The 25,563-nt window shown below is 43.4% G+C and overlaps 4 protein-coding genes across 5 annotated transcripts; 3 read left to right on the plus strand and 1 right to left on the minus strand.

Annotated features, from left to right (window-relative positions):
- Positions 1 to 206: 206 nt before the first annotated feature.
- LOC123107169 (serine carboxypeptidase 1-like) lies at positions 207 to 2,414 on the minus strand. Of its 2 annotated transcripts, none has more exons than XM_044529174.1 (8): positions 2,030 to 2,414; positions 1,799 to 1,906; positions 1,433 to 1,707; positions 1,050 to 1,307; positions 852 to 958; positions 677 to 763; positions 452 to 557; positions 207 to 362 (listed from the first exon to the last, which is right to left on the minus strand). In XM_044529174.1, exons 1-8 carry the CDS (start codon positions 2,412 to 2,414, stop codon positions 207 to 209), a joined length of 1,482 nt encoding a protein of 493 aa, XP_044385109.1. The 2 variants fall into 2 exon arrangements, with proteins under 2 accessions (XP_044385109.1, XP_044385108.1); XM_044529173.1 differs by having other exon boundaries at positions 1,799 to 1,921.
- A 4,086-nt stretch (positions 2,415 to 6,500) lies between these two features.
- Positions 6,501 to 11,301, plus strand: LOC123104013 (uncharacterized). Its single transcript, XM_044525727.1, has 3 exons — positions 6,501 to 6,803; positions 10,519 to 10,595; positions 11,018 to 11,301. Exons 1-2 carry the CDS (start codon positions 6,628 to 6,630, stop codon positions 10,592 to 10,594), a joined length of 252 nt encoding a protein of 83 aa, XP_044381662.1. The 5' UTR covers positions 6,501 to 6,627; the 3' UTR covers position 10,595; positions 11,018 to 11,301.
- A 228-nt stretch (positions 11,302 to 11,529) lies between these two features.
- Positions 11,530 to 12,637, plus strand: LOC123104012 (oil body-associated protein 1A). Its single transcript, XM_044525726.1, has 2 exons — positions 11,530 to 12,141; positions 12,227 to 12,637. The coding sequence occupies exons 1-2, from the start codon at positions 11,607 to 11,609 to the stop codon at positions 12,400 to 12,402; spliced, it is 711 nt and encodes a 236-aa protein (XP_044381661.1). The 5' UTR covers positions 11,530 to 11,606; the 3' UTR covers positions 12,403 to 12,637.
- Positions 12,638 to 22,177: 9,540 nt separating this feature from the next.
- Positions 22,178 to 23,527, plus strand: LOC123107170 (heavy metal-associated isoprenylated plant protein 20). The gene is made up of 3 exons (XM_044529175.1): positions 22,178 to 22,466; positions 22,738 to 22,813; positions 22,969 to 23,527. The coding sequence occupies exons 1-3, from the start codon at positions 22,380 to 22,382 to the stop codon at positions 23,262 to 23,264; spliced, it is 459 nt and encodes a 152-aa protein (XP_044385110.1). The 5' UTR covers positions 22,178 to 22,379; the 3' UTR covers positions 23,265 to 23,527.
- Positions 23,528 to 25,563: the final 2,036 nt, after the last annotated feature.

Below are 25,563 nucleotides of genomic sequence, written 5' to 3' on the forward strand. Positions count from 1 at the left end.
TAAAGTTACATCATAAATCATACAAAAAGAAATCCATGTCCACTCAGAAGGGACACGGACCTTTTCAACTCTAACCAGATACAAGTACATACTATACCAAAATTAAGCAAATAAACCTCTCCGAAAGGAAAATATTAATTAGCTCATAGCAAGTGGCGACTCCATTTTCATGCCGTAGCAAACTAGCAACTGTCTTGGCATATGACTCACTGCTGTTCTACGTAAGGTGGGAGCGTCCCTTTCAGGAAGGAGCTCAACATCACCAATGCCCTCTCTGGCTGGAAGGATGGAACCAGATGCCCTGCTCCCCTCACAGATAGGAACGTGAATCCTCCGGCGTACTGCTGGACATAGCCTCCCACCTGCGAGTGCAACCAGCTAAGCCATCAGTTTCAGGGTGACCAGCCATGCATTCAGATGAGTAGTGTTTTTGATTATGGGATTTATTTACCTCCTCCTTTGCTGTCCATGGACGCCATGGAGTGGTCACAGGGAGGCCAAGGTCTTGGATGGAGTACCTCGTCGCCGGCAGTGAGCACACGGAATCAAAATCACCACTGTACAATGCAGGGAAGTTTATTGGGTGGTGAAATTTGAAATGGATATGAATAACGTAAAAACTAGAATGTAGTTTTAAGGTGTCTGACGACAATATTGGGTGGTCGTGATCTGCTACCTGAATATCCAAACCGGAAGCTTGCTTTCGATCAACCATTTCAGGGTCGGCAGCATAGACATCGGCGCATCTTTCCAGTGCAGGTTTCTGCAAGCGCAAAATCACATGAGTTCGGTACGTGCTGGGTGAAAATGACAAGCGTTCAACATATTAGCCGCGAGTTGAAGGATCTCACTTGCAGGGTGACCACTTCGTCGTTCTAGCGTGGAAAGCGCTCTGCACCGCCGGATCGTTGAGATACGCCCAGGTAGGATACACACTGCACGGATCATACCCAGGCAGCTGCATGCATGTCGTTTTAGCTAGCAATTCAGACCATGATCACTATAGTTCCACTTTTGACTGGACAAGTAACTGAGAATCGTTGCCTTACGTAGCCACTGGGGTAACGTGCTCCGTTGGGGGCGTGGATGCAAACCGGAGCGTATATGTCGTAGTAGTCGATGTGGCCGCCGTCGAACGCGTCCCAGGCGCCGCTGCACGCCGTGCCAGCGACATTCCCGTCCCAGTTGCCGAAGTCGCAGTTCTTGGTGACATTGGCGTAGACCTCGTCGGATATCACCGCGTGGGTCCAGAAGAAGTCGATGCCCCCCTGGATGTTCCTCTTCTCGTCCAGATACGGGTTTCCAACCTTCAGTCAGGAGAAAGAAAGGAGACCGTCGTCGTTGTTCAGAAGAAATTAGTCTTATGTTGTCGAAAACGAAGATAGAAAATTCAAGATTTATACACATGTGTGTAACTGTAAATTTCACGTACCAAGATGCCTTGTAGGTTTACTATGGTTCTGTTGTTGTACGTGTTATGGAACAGGATGGTGGCGGCGAGCTCCGGCACGTAGTGCCCGGCGAAGCTCTCGCCGGAGATGTAGAAGGCGCGGCCCTTGTACTCCGGGAACCTCTCCAGCCATTTCACCAGGAAGACGTACGCATCGTCGGCGGTTCTCTCGTCGCCGCTCAGGTCATAGTCCGAAGACGTGTTCGAGTAAGAGAACCCGACGCCAGCGGGCGACTCGAGGAAGATCACGTTAGCCACTGCCATTATTTTTCACAAGCAAAATAAGTTGAGGTCTGTAATTAAGCAGGTCCAAGGGGGGGAGGGATTAGAGTTGCCATGGGTACTTACCGTTGTTCCAGGCGTTGATGTTTCTGCTGAGCGTTTTGTTGTCTTCGGCTACGCGGAAGGGGCCGAGCTCCTGCATCGCTCCAAAGCCGAGCGAAGAGCATCCTGGCCCTGTGGATGCGTACATACATCTAGCGTGATCAGCCAGCAGTATCTATAAACGTGCACCTTAGAGCTATGCAGTTGCCAATGCCATGCATGTTCCAACATGAGATGTTCAGTGATCGCTCTAACCTCCGTTGAGCCACAGGACGAGCGGCTTCTCGGAAGCGCCGGAAGGCGACTCGACGAGGTAGTAGAAGAGGGCGCGGCCGTTCTCCTCGTCGACGGTCACGTACCCGCCGTACTGGTCGAAGTCCACGCCCTCCGGCTGCCCGGGCAGCGCCGTGATCTTGTCGGCGGCCTTCATGGAGCTCTGGTCGGAGACAGAGTTCTCTGCGCTCAGGCTGCCGGCAACCCTGTCGGCTATGTTACGCACCCTAAACGTGTCGGTGCTGCTAACACTGCCTCTTCTGGACGAGATGAACTCTCTCAGCCGCGCCTCCTGCGAGGCACTGGCGTGCAGTGGCAGTGCCGCCACAGAAACGAGGAGCAAGAAGTACAATGCGAGGCTCTTCATCTCTGATGAGAATGATGAGATGGTCGTCTCTGAGAGATGAGAAATGTCACTTGCCATGCATGGCTTATATAGGCGTTGCACGTAGGGGAAAGAGGGCAGTTTCGTTTGCATTGCAACAAGGAGCATTGGATTCATCCCTGTGTTTGTTTCGGGTAAGAACAGTGCATTTCAACAAGGCTTGCAGGACTGCAACAATGTTTGGATTCATCCTTATGTTCTTGTTAATTTCCGCTCAGACGACAATGCGAGGAGGCTCGTCGCTGCTTCTTTGCGCCAATGATTTGATTCGTCAAAGCGGCCATGATTGGTTGAGTTGACATGCGGCCAAGGTATTTGAGAGTGACTTAAGCCGTTGGTTATCCTTGCAGTAGTGCGGTGTGTGGGTTTTCAGCAGGTTCTTTAATTATCCGCACCGGCCTTGTTTAGAACGATGATTTGGAACTTAATCAATGGCAATTCTTGCGTGTACTATGTGCGCCCAGGTTTATGTGCTTTGGTGACATGTAAGGTAGCCAGGAAATTTCCATTTCGAAGTGTACAAGTGCCAAGTGGAAGTTTCACGAAGTTTAATCAACTAGCAGGTGTCCCTCCAAAAAAACTAGCAGGTGTTCCCTGCAATTGCACCGAAAACGCCTTCCTTTAATCGTCTTTCATATCCAATACTCTGCGTCAATTGATTTTTTTTGGGGGGGAGGGGGGGGGGGGGGGAGGATTCTGATCTATTCATCAACTATTCATCAAACATCATGGCAGTATAAAGAACACAAGAAGCAATAGAAATTACATCCATGTCCATAGAGCACCTAACGGCAACTACAACCACTGAAGTGAGCCGAAAACATGTTGCGCTCATCACCTCTCCTTCAGCGGAACCGGGCAAATCTTGTTGTAGGAAGTCGTTGTGTTAAGACCCCAAAGAACTAGCACATGTAGACGAACAAAGACCAAATCCACCGAAAACAAACACTGATCAAATCCCACAAAATCCATCGGCAACACGCCTCCACACGCCCTTCAAAGATGCTACACACACCACCGGGATGGGGATCAGGCGGGGAGAGCATTATTCCATCTACATGGAGTCGTTGGCGTATCGCCTTCCTGAACAGAACACAAACTCTAAAGAAACTAAAAAACACCTAAAATGGAGCAAGATCCCTTCCACTGACAGGGGCTGGGGTCCACCGCGCCTCCATGTCCCTAAGGTTAGAGGAGACGAAGCAGATCGGCACCATAGCCGTCGGGAGGCGTGGAAACCCTAGTCGAGAGGGGAGTCAGTTGTTAAGAGACGCTATAAACACACAACGAACTCAACCGCACTGATTTTTTCTTTTTTTTAAAGAAAACATACTAAAGTGGATCTTAGATCTGATAGATATCAAGATAAACAATTACAATGGACAGAAACTTGAGGCAGAACAATCAGTAAAATATTACATTGAAAATCATACGAGCCCTTCTTGTTCGTTTGATTGTATGCCGTTCAACGATGATTGATAATTGCACTAACCAACTGTAAAGGAAAAAGACACTATTGCAACGTCCTCGTCATGCCAGGCTTTGAAAACCACAATAGTCACTTGCCCAAGACGAGATTTAAAAATCGTTGAAGCAGCGTTGGTTGGAAACTTGGAGTATCATCCAACATGCTTGCAATCCATCACCACCAGTTCATGCGGTTGGAGAAACCGAAGCATGCCCCAAAAAAAACACGAAAGAATATGTTGTATTCGCCACATCAATAATCAGTCAATAGATAATAGATCTACTTGAAAAACACATCAACTCCCAAGATATGAAGAGAGTCAATAAATCTCAGAACACAAAATCTCACAAGCCCTTCATCAACGCCGAACCAGACGTCGTGGGGGTATGGAGAGACCAGAGATACCTTATTCCAACACACTATCACCGCCACCACCTTGTCGATGTCGCTAGGAAACAAAAACCTAATAAGAAATAACAAAATGAGAAGGATGGGTCCGCACTCCTCTTGCTGCCGTCGAAAAAATCCGGACAGGGAAGAGGAGTGGGACCTAGGCAACAGTGTGTAGGAAAACTTTGATGGTGGCGGCTAGGGCTGGGAACATTATGCACCACACACAACCCCTCAAACTCCCCCCCCCCCCTTGAATTTTACCAGCGTGGTACCCACCCGCTAATACTAAAATGAATAGATTAGCTCCACGTCAGCCCGTATGATGAATCACGTGAAAACTACCCTACTTGTAAAAAAAACAACTAGATCAGCCTGCAAAACACACACACAAGCAGCTCATTATGTAAAAAAAACACAACTAGCTCAGCGATTGGCTGAACCAGAGGAGGGACATCACATCCATGTGAAAACGGCTCTTTTGCCCTAGGTTGAATAAACCAACTTCTCTCAAAGGATTGCTGACGCATTTATATGTTGTGAGCTGATTTCCATGACTATTTTCACAAGTAAGTCTAGGACTTAAATCCAGATGGTTAGGTTAACCAACACCAGTTTCACTCACACTAGTATGGTTGTATTTCCCATTTCCCCCTTGCCGGAGTATGAGACTGGCAAATCTTGCTTTTGAGGGGGGGGGGGGGGGGGGAGGGTCTTCCCGACACAACCATGCAAAAGGTAGCAATGTAGGGCCTCACTCCCAACTATGCGTCATATACGTGAGTAAAGAGGGTGAGAAAAAGGACAAAATTGCAACAAAAAAAGAAAGGATCCCTTCCCTTCTTTAACCCCCCCTCTGGAATGACAGTTTTGGCTCAGGGGGTATAATATCAATCACTTGAACTTAATTTAATAAGGAAATGTCTATGAGTTTTCCTTGGAAAAGAAGGAAGAAAGTTTAATTGGGCATGACCTTACTTTCGCATGACGCAATTCAACTCGATGTTTTGTTCGAGCGCATCCCAGAAGAACTTTGGAGGTAGCATTCTAAGGCTACACTTCAAAAAATCCATGAACATGATTATCTACTCTCATTTGGGCTTGGGGATGATATGGTCATGCGCCAGCCACCATGGTGTAGCATGCGGCTTAAGTACCCCTTCTTCTACATCATGTCGAGAACTTTTTTAGTGAGGGGGCACTCGTATCACCCATGTATACATGCAACACAAAATCGACATCGAGATAATTAAGCCAAAAATGAAGATCGACATCAATTTCATTGCAAATGTTTGTCGTCTTAGAGTTCAGGCGTGACCACTACTGTGTCAGGAGTCGTTACCCCCAACAAAATTGTCGTGCTTGTGGAGTAAAGTAGAATAGGGAAGATTTGTCCACCTCCACCTCGGCTAGGTGGAGGCGCCACAACCTTGACCTGTTACGTATTGACAAGTTAGCAGTGGCGCTTGATGTCGACGTGATCAATTTGAGAGAGAGTAAAAGGAAGTCGCCACGATGGAAAATATTATCGACGGGTGTTAGCAATGACTCCTATTGTTAATAATTAGGCCTTCAAATACAATGCTTGTAACAAGTGGTAGTTTTTCCTTAAGTAGATGACCTTTTCACTTTTTTGGGTTATTTTTTTTGGGTGTGTCTAGGGCACATCTAGATGTGCTCTAGTTATTGCACATCTAAGTGAGTGAGTTAAGCATAAAGAGAAAGAGAAAAAAGAAAAAGAAAATATCTACACGAATCTCAACATAAGATTAATGACATAGGACTTAGATGTGCAATACTTATAGCACATCTAGATGTGCTTTAGCAAAACTGATCTTTTTTCTGTAAAACGAGTTGAATTTATAAGAAATTTTTACAGCTTTGCTAAAACACATCTAGATGTGCCATAAGTATTGCACATCTAAGTCCTATATCATTGATCTTACGTCGAGATTCGTGTAGATAATTCCTTTTTCCCCCTCTTTATGCTTAATTCACTCATTTAGATGTACAATAACTAGGGCACATCTAGATGTGCCCTTGACACACTCAAATTTTTACAATTCCGAGGACTGGTGGTAATTGAATCCAAATGAAGAATTCCTAAATTTCAACACGTGTCTGCCGAACGAGCCGTAAGGAGCACCGATGCTACCCGTAGCACAGATCGCAAAGCACAGGACGGCAGATATCTCGTAGACCGGGTTCACGAATATTCTCTCGCCCACCCTGCGCCCAATCTCGTCACCCCCAAACCCCATCCATCCCTTCTTCCTCCCGAGCAGCCTCCTCGCCGACGAAAGGGGCGGAGAACTTTCCAGAAGGTCAGGGGGAAGGATGGGCGAGTTCGACGATTACTGGGCGCGGGCGTACAGGGGCGACCCCGCGGTGCCGCACTCGGACCCGCAGCGGCTCATCTCCACCTGGACCGGCGCCTTCGCCCTCGGCGCCGCCGCCTGCGTCCACCACCACGTCTCCGGCCTCGCCTCCAACATCAAGTCCCTTCCCCACAGGCATGTCTTCCTACCCAGCACCTATCACCAACCGCCCTTCATGCTTAGGTTTATATGTTTTTTTGTCTTCTTGATTTAGATTAATTGGCATCCATCTATCTATATATCTAGAGCTGCACTGAATTACCTACCCATGTAACCCATCTTACTGTATTTAGGAGTGCCAAGTCATGGGAATTCTGTTCCTATGATTGCTGTTTGAACGGTGTTAATGCTCGGTTGATGTAACGTATTGTGCATCCCAAATATCGGCCAGTTAATTGGCATCTCGGTCAGTTAATCGCTACTCAGTGGTTTATTGGCCGATTAACTGGAAAATTCGCCTATTTATCCCTATTCAGGACCCGACCGATATGGTACCAGTTACCGGTATCCTGAACACTGATTGTGCTGGTGGTTTCCAGATTAGATAAATGATATATATATATATATATATATATATATATATATATATGTTCTTGAAGGCCGAACACTGATTGTGCAGTGAATTACCTACCCATCTTACTCGATTTAGGAGTACCAGGTTATGGGAATTCTGCTTTTAGGATCACTGCTTGAACGGTGTTAATGCTCGGTTGATGTATGTTACGTATTGTGCTGATGGTTTCCAGATTGGATGAATGATATATGTTTTCTTGAAGGTACCTTTATGATCAATCAATATGTGTCTGGAAAGATTATCTGAATTGTGAAAGTAGTAGTCGACCTGGTCGTCAGCACTGCTCTATTTGCGGTCTTCCTGGTTGTATCAACAGATACGATATCTCCATTGGATGTGCTTTGCTTGGGACTAGGAGGTCTTTTCTTCTGTCAAATGTTTCTCCCTGCTTATAGTAAATTGAGACCCCCTTAGCCTTACCTTCTTTATGCTGAGCCTAGCCATGCCCCAAGTAGTTCTTGCTATCTTTATCTTCTACTCCCTCCGTTCCTAAATATAGGTCTTTCTAGAGATTTCAACAAGTGACTACATACGGAGCAAAATGAGTGAATCTACACTCTAAAATATGTCTATATACATCCGTATGTGGTAGTCCATTTGAAATATCTAAAAAGACTTATATTTAGGAACGGAGGGAGTATAAATACCTGCCCTTCTGGCAGTGTTTAGACTTGCATTACTTGGACACGGGTGTTATAATATGGCATGGACTGGAGTGTCTTATATGGTAAACAAATTGGACAACTAAAATGTTACTCCCTCTGTCCCATAATATAAGACGTTTTTGCAAGCTCCGTCCCATAATATAAGACGTTTTTGCAAGCTGACATAGCTTGCAAAAACGTCTTATATTATGGGACGGAGGGAGTACTCAACAAGAGTGTATGAATCCAACTCGGATTTTGGGTATATGCTTTGGCTGAAGAATTGGGTGTATGCTTCAGACCAGATTGTGTGCCTATGCAAAGGTCACATGTGGCATGCCACCATGATATGTTTTTTTCCTTAGCATTGCTTATAATTATGTTCTTGCTAGGTTGTCAACTATGTACTTCGCGCTGATAAAAAATAATCTCGGATTCGGCTTTGATTGTCCACATGCCTTCTCTCGCATTTTTTAGTGAAGTTTGATAGTTATTTTTATTGTCCACATGACTACCATACAACGTTTTGTGAAATTTATGTGTATGCATGCTAATAGTATCTGACTGGTTTAAACTGCAGATAGTATGGGACCTAATTTTGTACTAGTTTAAGTAATGGTACAAGAATTGACACAGAAAATTATTTTATGAATAATCTTGTCGTAGTTCCTTATGTCCATCCTTTTATGAGGTTAAGGGTGCATGGGGCTGTTGAACTTGATTTTTTTATGGAAGGACTATACGGAGCGCCCTAGTTTCAGCGTGCTCTGAAATAAATTTATCCAGGAAAGGAAAACAGAAAAGTTGAAGTGGAGTGAGCAACATCGTGCTCATAAATATGGAAGATGTTGCCGAGAGCTATGATTTATAGGCTTCCAAGCCTTAATTACAGAATGTGTCTCGTTATCTGTACACTGGATAGAGAAATTAGGAAGCTCTGCTGCCAAATTTATTTATTAAGCTGCTATGAACTTTAATTCAGCAGCCGAGTTAAACAAAGCCATTATCAAATATCAAGTGATTTTATCCTTTCCATTTAATGTAAATATGGTGGTGTATCTAATGCACCTCTTTTCAAAACTTGTGTTATACTGTACTAAGAAACGTAAACAATATTAGCTCATCCTTATACTGGCTAGTGCATTTGTGTTTATAACAATGACAAAGGTGGTATTTACATACATGTACATGTAAAATACCACGCACTTCACCTTTGAAATGTGTAGATGTAGAAAATTAGTTTACCCTACAGAGAAGATGCTAGTTGTGGTTATTAGTTAGTCTATATTGGTGATGTTCTAAAAGTCCATGGTTGTGGACAAGGTGTGCTTGGTATGGTATACCTATTCCTCTGGCTAGCCACCTGCCCATTGCATAGTGGCATGCACTATAGTTTGAGTCACCTCTTGTGTTCATGAAGCCTGCGTTCTCAAGGTGCATAATCTCCAGCTCCACTACCTGTGGTACTTCTTGGCAACCTCAATTATCGACCGCTATCGTGACCTTGTTCTGAGGAGCTCAAGTGCACTGGGCACATAGTTCTTTAAGTTTTCCTCATCCACTTCCATTCCGTCTGGGAGAGCTGATCTACCTCCCCTACAGCTTGTTGCACTTCTGGATGAGCCCTCTGTGATGCTATTGAACTTGCTGAGGCTCAAGAACACCGCCTTGACCTTGCTTCCTATTGTGAGCTTGTCCATTGTTTCATTGAATAGGACTGGATGCTCCCTAATCCTATCGCAAGACTCCTTGTGCTACACCATGTGCCCATTCACTTGTCTTTGTCTTCAACACGGTCAAGCATCTCCAGCCCAGCAATCCACTTCTATTTTGTTGCTTTGATATCAACATTCTGTATAAACTATTTGCTGCTCTTGGTAAAAGGACTATTATGCAAAACTATTTCATTATGTTAAGTAGTAGTGAGGTTATTCTTGACTGGTGGGATTGAACAGATGAGTATTCAAAGTCTCAATCCACGAAAACACGAAGGATGGCACCCATTTGTGTTATTGACTAGCAAAAGCTTGTCTGCACCTGGAATTCTGGGATAGGCATGTGCGATTTGCACACTTGAGTTGTACATTCAAGTTGTCATTTATAGGGAAGGGTGGAAGGCCGAACTAAGATGGGGCATTTGTCAAATTTTCCACTATACATATCTGGTGTTTTGCTAGTTGAGCTACCAATTGATTGTCAAAATTGTCAAATAACCTTTTATTTCTAGACAAGTCACTATGCTTGTGAGATCTCCACTATATTTATGTGGCCTTCATAAAATCTGCCTTCTAAATTATTATGTCTTATAAAAAGGTTACCATAATGCACGTGCTGTCCATTCGATTGGGTATGCGGTTTGAATATTGATTTGGTTGGATTGGGAACAAAGCTAGTGGCATAAAGGGGATTTTCTGTTCTTTTTTTGTGTATATTCCTGGACTGACTATTCCCACATCTGTATTTGGAAATTTGATGCCGGGAGAGTAACAGCATTTGTATTTCTGTAGTCGGTTTTTGTAGCCTCACCTTAACTCTATTCTCCTTCTTAATCAATGAATGAGGCAAGTCTTTTGCCCCTTTCAAAATAAATAAATAACTGTCTGTGTTTAATCACGTGATCTGCTCATCTCAGCTGGCAAGACATGACAATGATGCTCGATCAGAAGCGCTGGAAGAAAATTCTCGACAAGAAGCAGCAACAAGCTTAAGGTGAGCTTTCTTTCAAATCATCTTTAGTTTGCTGCAATTTTTTGAATTTTTTTTCAATTAACTGTAAGTTAAACCTGATCCATTCTCGCTCCTGTCAATAACTCAATATAACTCGCCATCCATTCCATCGCTTGCAAGCTACTCCCTCTGTGAACTTACAGTTACAGAGGGAGTAGTAGTGATCTAAAACGTCTTATCTTGTTCAAGTTTATGCGTGGCTGGTTCGGCCAACGCTCAACCTATCTGAAGTTTTGCAGTCACTGACGTGTGGGCCTGTGTGCTTTCTTTTATGGGGTGGGCCTGCGTGCCTAGCCGTGGACTTGTGGGGTCTTTTATTAGTTTACAGAGGGAGTACTTTGTTGATGATTAGCGATGCCTGTGTCGCCATGTCTTTACTTGTTTTGTGTTCTTGTTCATTGCAGTTTCATAACCTTCACCGCTTGGGCCACAGTTGGAGGAGCTCCTTTCTATCTGGCTGTTGGGCATGGCAGAGGAAGTTCTGCATCTGTTTGGTTTCGTGGATAGAGTTTTCTACCTATTGTTTCCTTCATAGTGTTGGAACCTCATTCTTGAAGTTGAACGTGTAACGGGTTGTATTCATCTGCTGCCACTGTGATCTATACGATTTTGCACGGTGCGTGTGATGCGTGACATGGCAGTCCCTGGAGTACACTGCAGTTACATAAATACATTCTCCATCGTTGAACTGCGTCTTGTGTCACCGCTCCACGTGCCATACATAGTGCGCTAGACAACTCTGGTGTCCTTGTCCAGAACTAGCAGCTTCTCTCATGCGTGTCCCTTCATCCGCATTCTCGTGGCCGCTTCTCAACACGTAGGTGGACTGCCACGGACACGCGCCACCTCAAGGATCACACGTGTGCAACTGCATGAGCCTACCCACGCCTTAAAAACAGCCGAACCAGCCCGCACCGCTCCAGATTCGAGCGAACTCACCCGAGCCACCAGCCCACCAGTACCCCAACACACAAAACTTGCACAGGATCAAAGATGGCGGCGTCGTGCCACGACGTGGACGTGCCGGGGAAGCCGACGGAGACGGGCACGGCGCTCCTGGAGGCGGCGACGGGCGCCATCCAGGGGTTCGCCCCGATCAACCAGATCCACCAGCACCTCTGCGCCTTCCATTTCTACGGGGACGACATGACGCGACAGGTGGAGGCGCACCACTTCTGCGCGCACCTCAACGAGGACGTGCGGCAGTGCCTCGTCTTTGACGGGCCCGACGCCGGTGCGCGCCTCATCGGCGTCGAGTACATCGTCACCGAGGAGCTGTTCCTCACGCTGCCCGACGAGGAGAAGCCGCTGTGGCACACTCACGAGTTCGAGGTCAAGGGCGGCATGCTCTTTATGCCCGGCGTCCCCGGCGTCGTCGAGCGCCGCGACCTCGAGCAGGTGGCAAAGACGTACGGCAAGACCGTCCACTTCTGGCAGGTCGACCGCGGCGACGCCCTCCCGCTCGGCCTCCCGCAGATCATGATGGCGCTCACCCGCGAGGGCCAGCTCCGGCAGGACCTCGCCGACTGTAAGCACGCCGCGCGTTCACCGTGATTTTCGTTCACCTAGCTAGTGTCAGTGTTGGCTTACTGATTAGTATTATGTGGGTGCAGGTGTGGAGAAGAAGTTCAGCGTGTCGTTCCAGAAGGAGAGGGAGAACCGGGCGTACATGAGCGGGCCGGCGCACGGCATCCACCCGCTGGCCAACGCTGCTGGGAAGGGCTTGAAGACGGAGATCCGCGAGGTCGATCTTCCGGCTGCCAATACTGGAGCCAGGATTTTCACCTGATCTGCCCTTGGCGTGTTCTCGTACGTGTCCGAGAGATGGGTGTGTGATAGCTGGAGATAGGGTAGTTAATAAAATGTCTCCCACCCCTTTGTTTTTCCTCTTGGAAATGGAGCGAGTGTTCGAAGAATGATGGACTTCCGAATAACAGTCATAGGCAGTGGCGGAGCGAGGAACCGAGGATGTAGAGTTAGAAGGGATCAAATGAATCAATAAACTCTTTATTAGAGGAGGCAAACCATAGTCTACTCTTGAGATTTTCTCTTCACTTCCAAAGATTGCTAAAAAGATTAGCAAGCACTCAGCGAAAACAACATTTGCTTTCATATTTCTAAGAAGCCGAAATTAATGTACAGGACCCCGGAAACAAATCCGAAAACATATACTTATGGAAACAACAAATACTGCTGTAAAAAATACATAAACCTTCTGCACAACAATACTACTGATAACAAATACAGAAACGTTTTGCACAAAGTGAAACGAATACAGAAACCCCCAAACCAATACAGAATTACTACCGGAGGAAAAACAAAGTTACAAATACTATGTGAAGAAAACAAAGCAAATACGACAAAAAAAAGAGGATACCAATACAATATTCAATTTTGGAACGAAGGCATCGAACAACAGAAACAATGAACACAAAACCATGGCATAATAGTGTTAGTTTTTCTTTTTTTGAGAATCATAATAGTGTTAGCTCAAACCGTAAATACTGCTCAGGTGGCAATGGGCCAGCATGTAGTAGTTGGCTAACATATGGGCCAGAAGGAGTGCCACGTGTTAATGTGGGGGTGGAGGAGAGAGAAATCATAGTTATTTTTATGTAAGAGTTGATTTCTTAGCACAAATATGTCACGTCACAATTTAGGGATTGCTAGTTATTGAAAGAAATTGTTAGTTATCAAAGATATAGCTAACAAATTCCCGTTTTTAATGCAATCTTTAAATTACACGCAAAACTTAAAATAAAACTAACTTATCAACTTAAAATATAACTAACTTATCAACCATGATACGTGTCGGGCTTAATTTTTATCTTAAGAGATAATTTCTTAGCGCAGTATGTTACAATTCTTGGCATAATATGTTGCTTAATCTTTTAAAGATAATCTCTTAGCGCATAACTTTTAGCATAATATATCTTATCATGTTTTTTATAAAGAACTAATTACTAAAGATAATATTTCGGCTCCTGTTCTATAATTTGTTTTGTTTTAGTTTTTCATTTTTTATTTCAGTTTCCTTTTTTTCCATGGAACCACTTTTTCAAATAAATGGTAATATTTTCCAAATGCACGTTGTACATTTTTAATGGAAATAAATATTTTTTAAAGCATGCGCACATTTTTTACATTATATAGACACTTCAAGGACGTTTTATGGAACATGAATATTTGCTGAAAATTTCATGTCCATTTTTAATAGAAATAAATATGTTTTTGACCTGACCAAACATTTCTGACATTGTCTCATTTTTTTTTAAAATTGAAAAATATTTTTTTGACTAAAAGACATTTTTGAATCTATTAAGAAAACTACATGATATTTTCCAAAGCGAGGGAGCCACTGACTTTTCTGGACCCAGTTTTTTGTAGCCAGAAGAAGGAGCCCGAGGCCCCGCTGGCGTAGTCGTATCCATTGAAGAGCTAAATGGGCCGTCGGCTTGCTGGACATTATTGCCCTAATTCAGCAAAAAAGATGTGCAGTAGGAGCTCCACCGAAATCATTAGTTATACCATGCAAAGGTCACACCCACCTTCTCAGACGCTGATAACTGACACACTATATGTATCTCATTTCCTGCAATCTAATTTTATTTCTTAAAGCGTGCGTCTAAATCTTGAACTGTTTTCACTGTTGAATCTCTCGCATCGAGATTTTTAAAACAATATCCCATATTAATAGGTTCGAACGAACTTCTTTTCACGAATAAAATTGGAAATCCAAAAAATCCAAGAAAAGTATAATACAAAATAAATAAATAAATAAACATAGCACTTTTTTATTCACCTTTTTTTTAGAATGAAGGCTCAAGAAGAGTCTGACTTTGAGTTAACAAAACCATCAACCGGTCAGACAATATAGAGAACCAACAAGGAAAACAAAGAAGAAAAAGATACAAGCAACTGATGGAGCAGCTTACAACGCAACACATACTAACAAGCATAAAAATAGGAAAATGAAGCACAGCTCGCTAATGTCGCTGGCCACTACACTAAGGGCCAGGACAACCAAACAGAGTAGATAGCCAAGGATCAGCCGACTGCTAAGGGCAAGACCAAGATTGTGTCTGTAACATCGGGCGGAGAAGGGACAACTCCTACCTCCTCAGATGCCGAAGAGGGCCCCTACCCTCTCATCCTGACTCGAGGATGCCGCACCATCGGCAAGAGAGACGCTCACCCGAGAATCACATATGTGTTTCCGCGGAAGTAAATATGTGCTTTTCGTGGAAGCATAATTTTCTTTCCAAGAAACACAACCGCCATTTTCACAGAAGCAAATTTGTGTCTTCATAAGAAGCAAAACTGTGCTTCTCGTGGAAGCAGAAAGAAAATGCACATTAATATTGCAAACTTTTTCCTGTCTGAGAACCACAACTGTATTTCTCGCTAAAGTAAATCTGGCGGGATCTAGACTATCCCCACAGATCAATACTAGTCTTTCCCACACATTTTGTCCTCATTCGTGCGCACGGAACCAACTTCCCGGCCGGTCATCCATCCTAAAATCGCTCCAAACCAAGCACACTGAACTTTGAATTCCTTATTGATATAAGTAGTCTATCATTCCTATTAAATTAGGCTCTCATATACACCCCACTCAAAGGAACCGGTATTCTCGTCGGCCCATTAGGATCATTCCCTCTTGGCACACATATGCGCGTCCAGTCCGGCACATGTGTCATGCCGTGTGTCAGAATGGCCACAGCGCCATGCGCCACATGCCCGCGCACCTGACCCGCGCATGCCCATGTAACTGAAAGGGTCGGCTCTGATACCAATTGTAACGCCTTGTTACGTCTGGTGGAATCTAGACTGGACACACAGACCAACAGTAGTCTTTCTGCGCAATTTGTCCTCACTCGTGCGCATTCGGGACCAACTTCCCGGTCGGTCACCCATCATTGAATCGCTCCAAGCCAAGCACAATTTACTTTGGAGTTCTTTTCGAATGAGTTCCGGAAAAAGAAGGAATTTTTTATTGAGATGAGTAGTCTATCATTTCTATTAGGTCATGCTCTCATAGTAAATCTATGCCTTCACAAAAATAAATATGTGCTTTTTTTGGAAGCACAAAAAAATAGCGCGCAAATTTCTCTCTCTCTCTCCAAAACCTAGGAAAATGGGGCGAAAAAGGAAAAGCCGAAAAAATCAAGAAAAATCTATCTAAAACCCAAAAACATGTACAGAAGAAAAAAGAAATTCAGAGAGAGCACCCAGCACAAGACATGTGACAGAGGCTGGACACACCACTTGGCGTTGCTCTAAGAGCACTAAAAGTGACAACTGAAGATCCCCCGTAAGGGGTAACCTCCAGTTACTTGCTCTCTGCTTTCACAATTGTTCACTAGTAGTCTTGTGTTGGCACGGCCGCACCTATGTTCTGCCCACAACAACTCCAAGCATAGGGTTGCCTGCAGGGAGCCGTTGCTGGCCGTCCCAGTAACCACGTGGCTGCATCATGCTGAGGTCATGAGTTTAAAAAAATGCATGTGACCACACTTCGAAATATATTCATACAATGAAAAAATGTTCAGGTAATTAAAATAAATGGTTCATACATTTTTTTTGCATTCACGAGTTTTTAAAATGTGTTCGTGACATTTTCATAAAATTTGTATACAATGTACATTTTTTTGCATAATGTAAAAAATGATTTCTAACATAAAAAAATGCACAAGACATTTTAAAAAGGGTTATACAGTGTAATTTTTCTGGTAGGTTAGAAAATGTTTGTTTCTATTAAATAATATACTTGACATTTTAAAGAAATATTCAGTCGTTTCAAAAAAATGACTAAATTCTTTAAAATATTTATACAATGTAAAAAAAAATCTTCGTGTAGTTTTAAAAAGTTCCATGCCATTACATTTTTTACAACATGTATTTGAAAAATGTTACCCTGTATCGAGAAAGTGTTCAAATGTGTATTTTAAAAAATGTACATCAAGTATTTGAAAACATCTCTCATGTATCAAAAATATATTTCATGTGTTCTCTAAAAATGTACATTGTGTACTCTGAGAAAGTAGACATGTGTTAAAAATAAGAAAAAAACGATAAAAAACTGACAAAGAAAAGAAAAGGAAAGCAAAGTATAACAAAGAAAAACAGAGAAAATAGAAGAAAACCGATGAAACAAAGAAAAACAAAAGAAAATAACAAATAAAAATCTGTAGAAAGCCGGAGCAGAACGAACCTACAACGACACGATCGACGAACGCTAATAGGTCGACCCAATAGTCACTCACCCATAGATGATTCCTAATAGGAATTGGTACGGGCGAGACATAGCTCTTGCGGTGTTGCCGCTGCGTTTACATGTTTTGTAATACATTTGTGTTAATCTGCGGTGTTGCCGCTGCGTTTACATGTTTTGTAATACATTTGTGTTAATCTGTGGCTCAACTTATTATCCCCTATCAAATGGGCCCACCCAGTCTCGTACAACCCGGATTTACTAGAAGAGCTTCAATTCTTGGGATCTTAGTAACTTTACTAGAGGCTAATGCGCGCTTCACCGCACCATTCTTCATTTGTGGAATTAACTCTTATTTCTCTAGCAGGTTATTGTGGTTGGGTTTTTATTTTGCTTTGTCTATATTGGCTTAGGTTTTAATTATGTTCGGATGTTGTATTCTTCATTCGTATATCTTGTTGTGTCGCTGTTACAGACGCTATTTTTTCCAGAGAGAGAAAGCGGAGTTGTTCGGTGCGTGGTGTTGTCCTTACACGCTTCGGTCTCGGTGTCAGTCGGTGGTGATTGTATGAGCCCCTTGGGAGCTCTTATTTCATGGTCAAATCGTGGAATTGTTAATATAACACTTACATGGCTGGCCCATGAAGCCCTCCCTCGCCCAATTTGGCTTTTTGAGGAGGGTGTTCAAGCTACTTACCGAGGAGGGCATTTAAAACCCTGCTACGCACGCAATAGGTATCCAAGCCAAAAAGCGGTGTCCCCAGGCATATTGAAAGCCTGGAGACCAGTATTTTTTGTCGTGCCCGACGATGACAAAGAAGTATCTTTTTCGCTTTGGACCTTTCGTGATAAACCACGACTCTAAGACACTATTGTGGGAGGATAAGTGGTCATGAAACACCACTCTCCAAAAATAGTATCCGTTCATGTACCATATTTTCCGCAATAAGAATAATACTGTTACGCACGTGCTCAACTCCTCCCCGCCGAATGTATCATTTAGGCGGGATTTGGTTAGCCCCTATCTTGTGTCATGGCAACATGTGTTATCCTATTTGGAATAAGCTTACCTAACACAAGGATGGAATGTGTTTCTTGCAATCTCACTGCATCTGGATCATCCACAATTGATTACGTACCTTGCCTTCATGCACTCAGAGATTTCAGTGGGCAATAATAAACAAATATGGAAATCAAAGATACCATTAAAAGTTAAGATTTTCATGTAGCATCTTCGAAGGGGAGTTGTGCTCATTAAAAACAACCTTGCTCATCACAACTGCAAGGAAACAAGAAGTGTAGCTTTTGTATCGAAAATCAAACACCTCTTCTTCCAATGCAAGTTTGTGTGTTCAACATGGTCAGTCATCCAAACAACGTTCAATTTGTAATCACCCATAAGTCTTGTAAATGTATATAGCCACTTGCTTCACGAAATATCTGATAGGTTTAACACACTAGCGATGGTGAGATCGTCTATCTTATTATGGTAGCTTTGGCTGTGTAAAACTGATATTATTTTTAATGGCAAAAAAATTCTCCTTTGCAAGTTACTTTATGTTGTACATATTGGCTTTGTACGTGATCTATGCTACTCCTAACGGAGTCCAAGTCGCTATTCAAGACGATGTGTATGTGGTTGAACCGGATGGCCAATTTTTTTATCAACATGGATGGCAGCATAATCTTCGGATCAGTCCACCTCCTCCTTCCACATAAGCATAGTGTTGGTCTCTATAACTTTATTGCTGCCATCATATATATCGTTTTATTTACTTTCTTGTGTACATCGTAGCTATGCAGAAGCTGGGTACATATCACTCGGTGTGCTATCCTCTTGATACTACATTTTAAGCTAATAAAAGCGTCCTTTATCAAAAATAACTTAGCTCGTTTCTCCTTGCAATGGACACCATGTTTGTCAGTTAAACCCCCACGATGCTTTATATATGCCTATAAACATATCTAGTTAAATATAAGGCAGAAATTTCTCGAAAAAAGAGTGGATGGGACAAACTTGTGTTCATGATGGGGTGATGCCTTTTCTCAACTGGGAGATGATGAGGACGAGGTTCTCAGTGCCCCGTTTTCAGAGAAGGAAGTGCTTGAGGCTATTTCATAAATGAAAAATAACAAAGCACCTGGTCCGGATGGCTTCCCAGTAGAGTTTTATAAGAAATATTGAGATATTATTAAAGGCAACTTGATGCTTATATTCCATGATCTGTTTAATGGCCATTTAAAATTATTTAAATTGAACTTTGGAACAATCACCTTGTTACCAAAGAAGGAGGAAGCGAGTCACATTGAGCAATTCAGATCGATTTGTTTGCTGAATGTTAGCTTCAAGATTTTTACTAAAGTGGGTACGAATTGCCTGACACAGATTGCGCATTCTGTTGTTCAACCAACCCAGACTGCTTTCATGTCAGGATGCCACATTCACGAGGGAGTGGTCGTCCTAAATGAAACCTTGCACGAAATCCATTCGAAGAAAGTCGATGAAATGGTCTTCAAAGTGGACTTTGAAAAGACTTAAGATAAAGTGAAATGGCCATTCTTATAGCAGGCTTTGCGTATTAAAGGGTTTGTTCTGGCTTGGAGGAAGTTGGTCGAATCATTTGTACATGAAGGCAATGCTGGAATCAAGGTTAATGACGATATCGGTCATTTCTTCCAGACGTAAAAGGTTGAGACAGGGAGATCCGATGTCTCCGATCTTATTTAATGTGGTCATTGATATGTTGGCCGTTCTAATGAACAGAGTGAGAGAGGACAGCCGTGTAGGTTGTTTCATCCCACATTTGGTGGATGGGGGTATCCATTCTACAATATGCAGGTGACACTATTATTTTCATGGAACATGATCAAGCTAAGGCAAGGAACATGAAACTAGCTCCATACCTTTTTGAACAACTGTCTGGGCTGAAGATCAACTTTAATAAGAGTGAGTTGTTCTATTTTGGACGCGCCAAAGAAGAACATGATCATTATAAACAGTTGTTTGGCTGTGAACTAGGTTATTTAGCTTTTACTTACTTGGGATCCCAATTCATCATCGCAAACTCACCAATAAAGAGTGGAAGTGTATCAAAGATCAATTTAAAAATAAATTGAGTTGTTGGAAGGGAAAACTTGATAAACTCGGTGCTCATGAGTATGCCGATGTTCCTCCTTTCCTTCTTTGAAGTACCAGCAGTAGTAAGGAAAATATTGGATCTTTATCGATCTTTCTTACTTTGGCAAATCGATGAAAACAAAACTAAATATAGGTTGGCCAAATGGGACATTACCTGTAGACCGAAGGACCAAGGTGGATTGAGTATTGAAAATCTAGAGGTGAAGAATAAGTGCTTACTTAGCAAATGGCTTTACTGGTTGACGGTAGAGAGGGACGGGGTTTGAATTCAGCTGCTGCGTAATAAATATTTACATTCTAAAATGCTGGCTCAAGTGACGGCACAACCGCTTGACTCTCCTTTTTGGAAGGGGCTTATGAGGACAAAGGTTGCCTTCTTTAACATGAGCAAATTCATTGTAGGGAATGGACAGGGTACTAGGTTTTGGGAGCACACCTAGTTGGGTGAGATTCCATTAGCCTTGCAGTTCCCTTCCTATATAACATTATAGAACGAAAAGAGGTTTTTGTTGGTACAGTGTTGGGATCCGCTCCTCTGAACATTCAGTTCCGATGGTCTTTACTGGGTGATTGATCGGATAGATGACTACATCTCATGCATAGGTTAATGGAGGTTAACCTTTCTGATACAGCAGACTCCTTATATTGGAAGTTGTCCGCGTCAGGAGTATTCTCGGTTAAATCTATGTATATGAATTTGATTAACACCGGGCTTGTTCCAAGGACAATACACATTTGGAAAGTTAAGCTGCCTTTGAAAATCAAGGTGTTTATGTGGTTTGTGCATAAGGGAGTAATTTTGACAAAAGATAACTTGGCCACACGTAGTTGGGAATGAAGCAAAAGATGCGACATTTGTGATTAGGATGAAACAATAAAATATCTTTTTCTCCAATGCCCACTTGCCAAGTTACCATGGAGAACTATCCACATTGCTTTTAATGTTGTTTCGCTAGTCTTGATCTCACATTTATTTGGGACCTGGTTAACTCGGATAGAGCCTAAGACCGCGGCGCATATTTGAGTTGGAGTATGTGCATTACTTTGGGCCATATGGAATTGTTGAAGTGATGTTGCCTTTAACAAACAAACCATCACTAATATTTTGCAGGTTATCTTCAGGGTGTCTACTTGGATCTATATGTGGTCGTTACTCGGCCATGTGGACCACAGAGAGCATATGGATATTGGGTGCAACCGATGGGAGATGGTTGCACTGGATACTTACAACCGGTTTGGATGACGGTCCAATAATAGAATAGGTGTTTGTTCATCCTTCCCTATCTTTCCCTGGTTGTGACAAATTTATTATTTAGAGTTGCCGTACTACTGTTTAAGACTTTGTTTTGAACCTGATTTATTTAATAAGATGGCTGTGTGCATCAAGAGATGGATAGGCAGGGGGTACTCCTCCTTTTCAAAAATAAAAATAAAAAATGATGGCGTGATGCTTGAATATGCATTTTGAAAACCTACACACTTGGCTGTACTCCAGTTATCAATGCTATATGTTAGTCCTAGGATGCTTCATTAGTTTTTCTTCATGGATCACGATTCATGGAACAGATCATCAGTGACGCCATGTAACTATAAGATATCCCCTCTTTCCCAAAGGCAGCCGCATATGGAGCAGAGAAATTTGTGACATGCACACGCCATTCATGCATCTAGTGTTGAACTTGAAAGGAGCAGCGAAGGTAGACGCAAGTGTAATATAAAGTGGGACAGATGGGCGAATCCACTGTAAAGTGTAAACTGAAAGCAGACGAGAGTGGAGAACCTTGCAAAGAGGCTGAAAACTACGGCGCGATGCAAACCCGAGAAGGAACAAAGCAATCAACATCGTACTGTAACGTGAAAAACCCGGCGCATCAGTCAAGAACATACTACTACTAACCTAGCTATATCACCATTTTATGCCAGATTTTAGTGCATAATTTTGGCAAGTAGATCACAAGTCAAGATTTGAATTCGGGTTAGGTATGTAGCCCTTTCAGAACGATCCGAAGAATATGATTCGATAGAAAAGCAAATCCATTTCCTTGGCAGGACTTTTTATCCCCTTGTCTTGATTGAGTGCATGATTGGGGTGGTGTCACGCTCAGGGCACCTCGCGCCGGATGGAGCTGCGGGGGGCATGGCATGTCCCATCCTAGGAAAAGAAATGCTTTCTTGCCCAACACACTTTATTTAGTCCGAAATCTCTGAGGTTTAATCACTCTCGCCGTGTCTTGCACCAACCCTAACCATGCAGGATTAGGCACGCTGTCCTTGTCTCTCTTCTTTCTCCTGGGTATATATATGGCCCCTTCCATCGCCTAAGGTTCTGTACTTGGCCTTCGCAGTAGAGACAAGCGCAAGAACGGTTCATCAGTGGTTCTTGCTGGAAGCAAAAGTTGAGTTAGATCAGATCATGGGCGCCTTGGATCACCTGTCCCGTCTATGCAACTTGACACATACAAGGGAAGCCATCAGGATTAAGAAAAGGCGGCCACTGACGGTGAGGATTGTGGAATTCAAGCACGTTTGTGTTCTATTTTTTGGTGTAGGTTTGTTCATCGATCGGAAGCAGTTCCATCTTCCGAAGATGGCCTTCTGATCTTGTGAAGGGGTCAATATGTTTTTTTTAGTCATTTTGTTAATTGAGCTGCCAGAAACGTGTTTTTTTTTTCAAAAAGGAGGTTATCCCCCAGCGTCTTCATCATCAGAAGGATGCATGCTGCCAGAAACGTGTGATTAACTGGAGTTTTCTTCTATCTATCCATCTGCAGACGGTGAACATCAAGGTGAAGATGGACTGTGAGGGCTGCGAGAGGAGGGTCAAGAGCGCCGTCAAATCGATTCGGGGTACATATACACATAGTGACCTATATCGATCTCAAACGTCAAACCAAACGATCTAACTCTTTTCTTTTGAAGATATATTTTTTATTTTGAGGATAGAAAATATAACATTTAGTTCATATATTCATTTGGTGAACGTTCATATGCATATGCCAAAGGTGTGACGGCAGTGGTGGTGAATCGCAAGATCAGCAAGGTGACTGTGACGGGGTACGTGGAGCCTCGCAAGGTGCTGGCGAGGGTGAAGAGGACTGGGAAGACGACGGCGGATATGTGGCCGTACGTGCCCTACACGGTGGCCACCTACCCCTACGTCGGCGGCTCCTACGACAAGAAGGCGCCGGCGGGCCTGGTCCGCAACGTGCCGCAGGCCATGGCCGACCCGGCCGCGCCGGAGGTCAAGTACATGAACATGTTCAACGACGAGGACGTTACCGCTTGCACCGTCATGTGATTCCATCATCTCATATTAGCATCTGCACTCCAGCCACGACATGATGCCTAGATTACTAGATATATCGGTCTTCTCACAGCGCTGGGGAAAAATGATACCAAGAAGGTGAACTTGTGCATGTACGGTACTGATGGATGATATTCATATATACTGTGCAAATTATCGTTCACGTCCAAGGCGTAGATAAGCCCGAGTTACAACTTTATGCTGCCGCTTTATGATCTTCGATATATACATCCCTGTCAGTCTCGAGCCTTCTCTTCTGTCCTACCTGATCATCATTATCTTTTTTTTCTTTCCTTTTTGCAACTGGGGAAAGCATGCAAAATTGAATTTTCCAACTCTTGATTGTCAAAAAAGATTGTTCCAATTCACTGTCAGCCTACAGTTCTGACCATGCACCCAAATGAACACGCAAAACATATGCCTTCCCAGCAAAGGGTGAATCTAAGCTTATAAAGTGGAATAAATTTATTTCCTGATGGAATGTTCTAGGTAGTAATCGATCTTTTCCCAAAAGGAGGGAGAACACCGCTTCATTAATCTACACACCATAGCATACCTGTTCTACTCTGAACTTAGTAAATATGGCTATCGTCTGATGCAAAGGCCAGGGATAAACCCTTCTTTCTTTCCAAAGTTACCTATTCTGAATTTAATAAATATGGCTCTGTGTATCCTAAAAAAAAGCCATGTGTGTCGCCTGATGCAAAGGTTGGGGTAAACCCAAAAATTGACTTTGGCACATGGGATCATACGCTCCCGACATCGGAAAATAACACTTCAAAATGTCAAAAGATTTTGAACAAAAATTGATGCATACATCTTCATATTCTATACATCACGAAAACAATTTTTTTGGCTTGTATAAAAATTACAAAAGATGTCTCATGAAAAGCCCTTTTTAACACTGAATTTTGTCTTCTTCTCACCGCTACACAAAAGTTGTCGTTTATTTTTTCGTGAAATGACTTTGTGAGCACGTAGAATGTCGAGATGTACGTTGCATACCATGCATTTGGCACCCTTGGGAAAGCGCCCCTTTCTGAAGATCAAGATCTTCGTGTGGGAGCTTCTACGTGATCACCTCTCATCGGAGACGGACGGAGATGCTCTAGCGGAACAGGAATGACGATGGGACTATTTCTTGTTTGTGGTCCCGGAGAATGGGACCCACATCATCTTCGCCTGCATAGTTGCTCGGTTGCTTTGGTGTTTTGTCAGTTGGGCTTTGGGACCTGACTAGGAGGCCCTGGACCCGGTAGGGTTTCTCAAAACTCGAGCCAACAAGTCCAGGAGAAGGAGACACCTCTTTTGGTTAGTGTTCGCAGTGTTGACTTGGATTCTCTGGACGACTCGTAACAAGATGATGATTGAGCTGGTCTTCCTGCACAGAGCCGCTGACTCTATATTTAAATTTGTCGCCTTTTTGCAGCACTGGCACCCGCTCTCTAGGCAACAGGATTGGGACCGACTTGGCAACCTGATGGATGCGATGACTTTGGTAGCTCGCCGCCTTACTACGCTTCATAGCCGCTGGGCTACTGGCCACCTGGTGGCCTTTTCTCCTCATTTTAGTAGGGCATGTTTGTGTTGTTGGTCCAATAGACTTTTTAATTTTCTCACACTTGAACTTGTTGTATGGATTTGGTGATTGCTTTATCTATAAAGAGAGGCAAAAGCCAATTTCAAGGAACATGCACGTGGCATACAGCTTATGACTTTGTTTGGATAAATGTTTTCCTAGAGTCTATCCTTGCCGCCTCCACATCACCCCCATCCACCGCTGACAATGAGGGTCTTGTCTATTTGCTCCCTGTCGCTGCTTACTATGTGAGCATGATAATAATGACGAACACCCAGACCTGTCTGCCCACGGCCCAGCGCGTGGCTCCATCGACGGCCCGGCGCGGCCCAACTCCAGGACTTCACGAGCAAGACCCTCGCGAGGGCCCCCGCCTTGCGAGGCGAACGAGGACGAGCCCTCCCGAGGGGCGGCCTCCTGAGTATGCCTCCCGAGGAGCGGATATCTCTAGGCTTGCATCCACCTCGCGAGGCGCGCGGTGATGTGAGGCATGTGAAGGAAATATGCCCTAGAGGCAATAATAAAGTTATTATTTATTTCCTTATATCATGATAAATGTTTATTATTCATGCTAGAATTGTATTAACCGGAAACATAATACATGTGTAAATACATAGACAAACAAAGTGTCACTAGTATGCCTCTACTTGACTAGCTCGTTAATCAAAGATGGTTATGTTTCCTAACCATGAACAATGAGTTGTTATTTGATTA

Source organism: Triticum aestivum, chromosome 5A, assembly GCF_018294505.1.
Source record: "Triticum aestivum cultivar Chinese Spring chromosome 5A, IWGSC CS RefSeq v2.1, whole genome shotgun sequence".
In the NCBI taxonomy this organism is placed as follows: Eukaryota; Viridiplantae; Streptophyta; class Magnoliopsida; order Poales; family Poaceae; genus Triticum; species Triticum aestivum.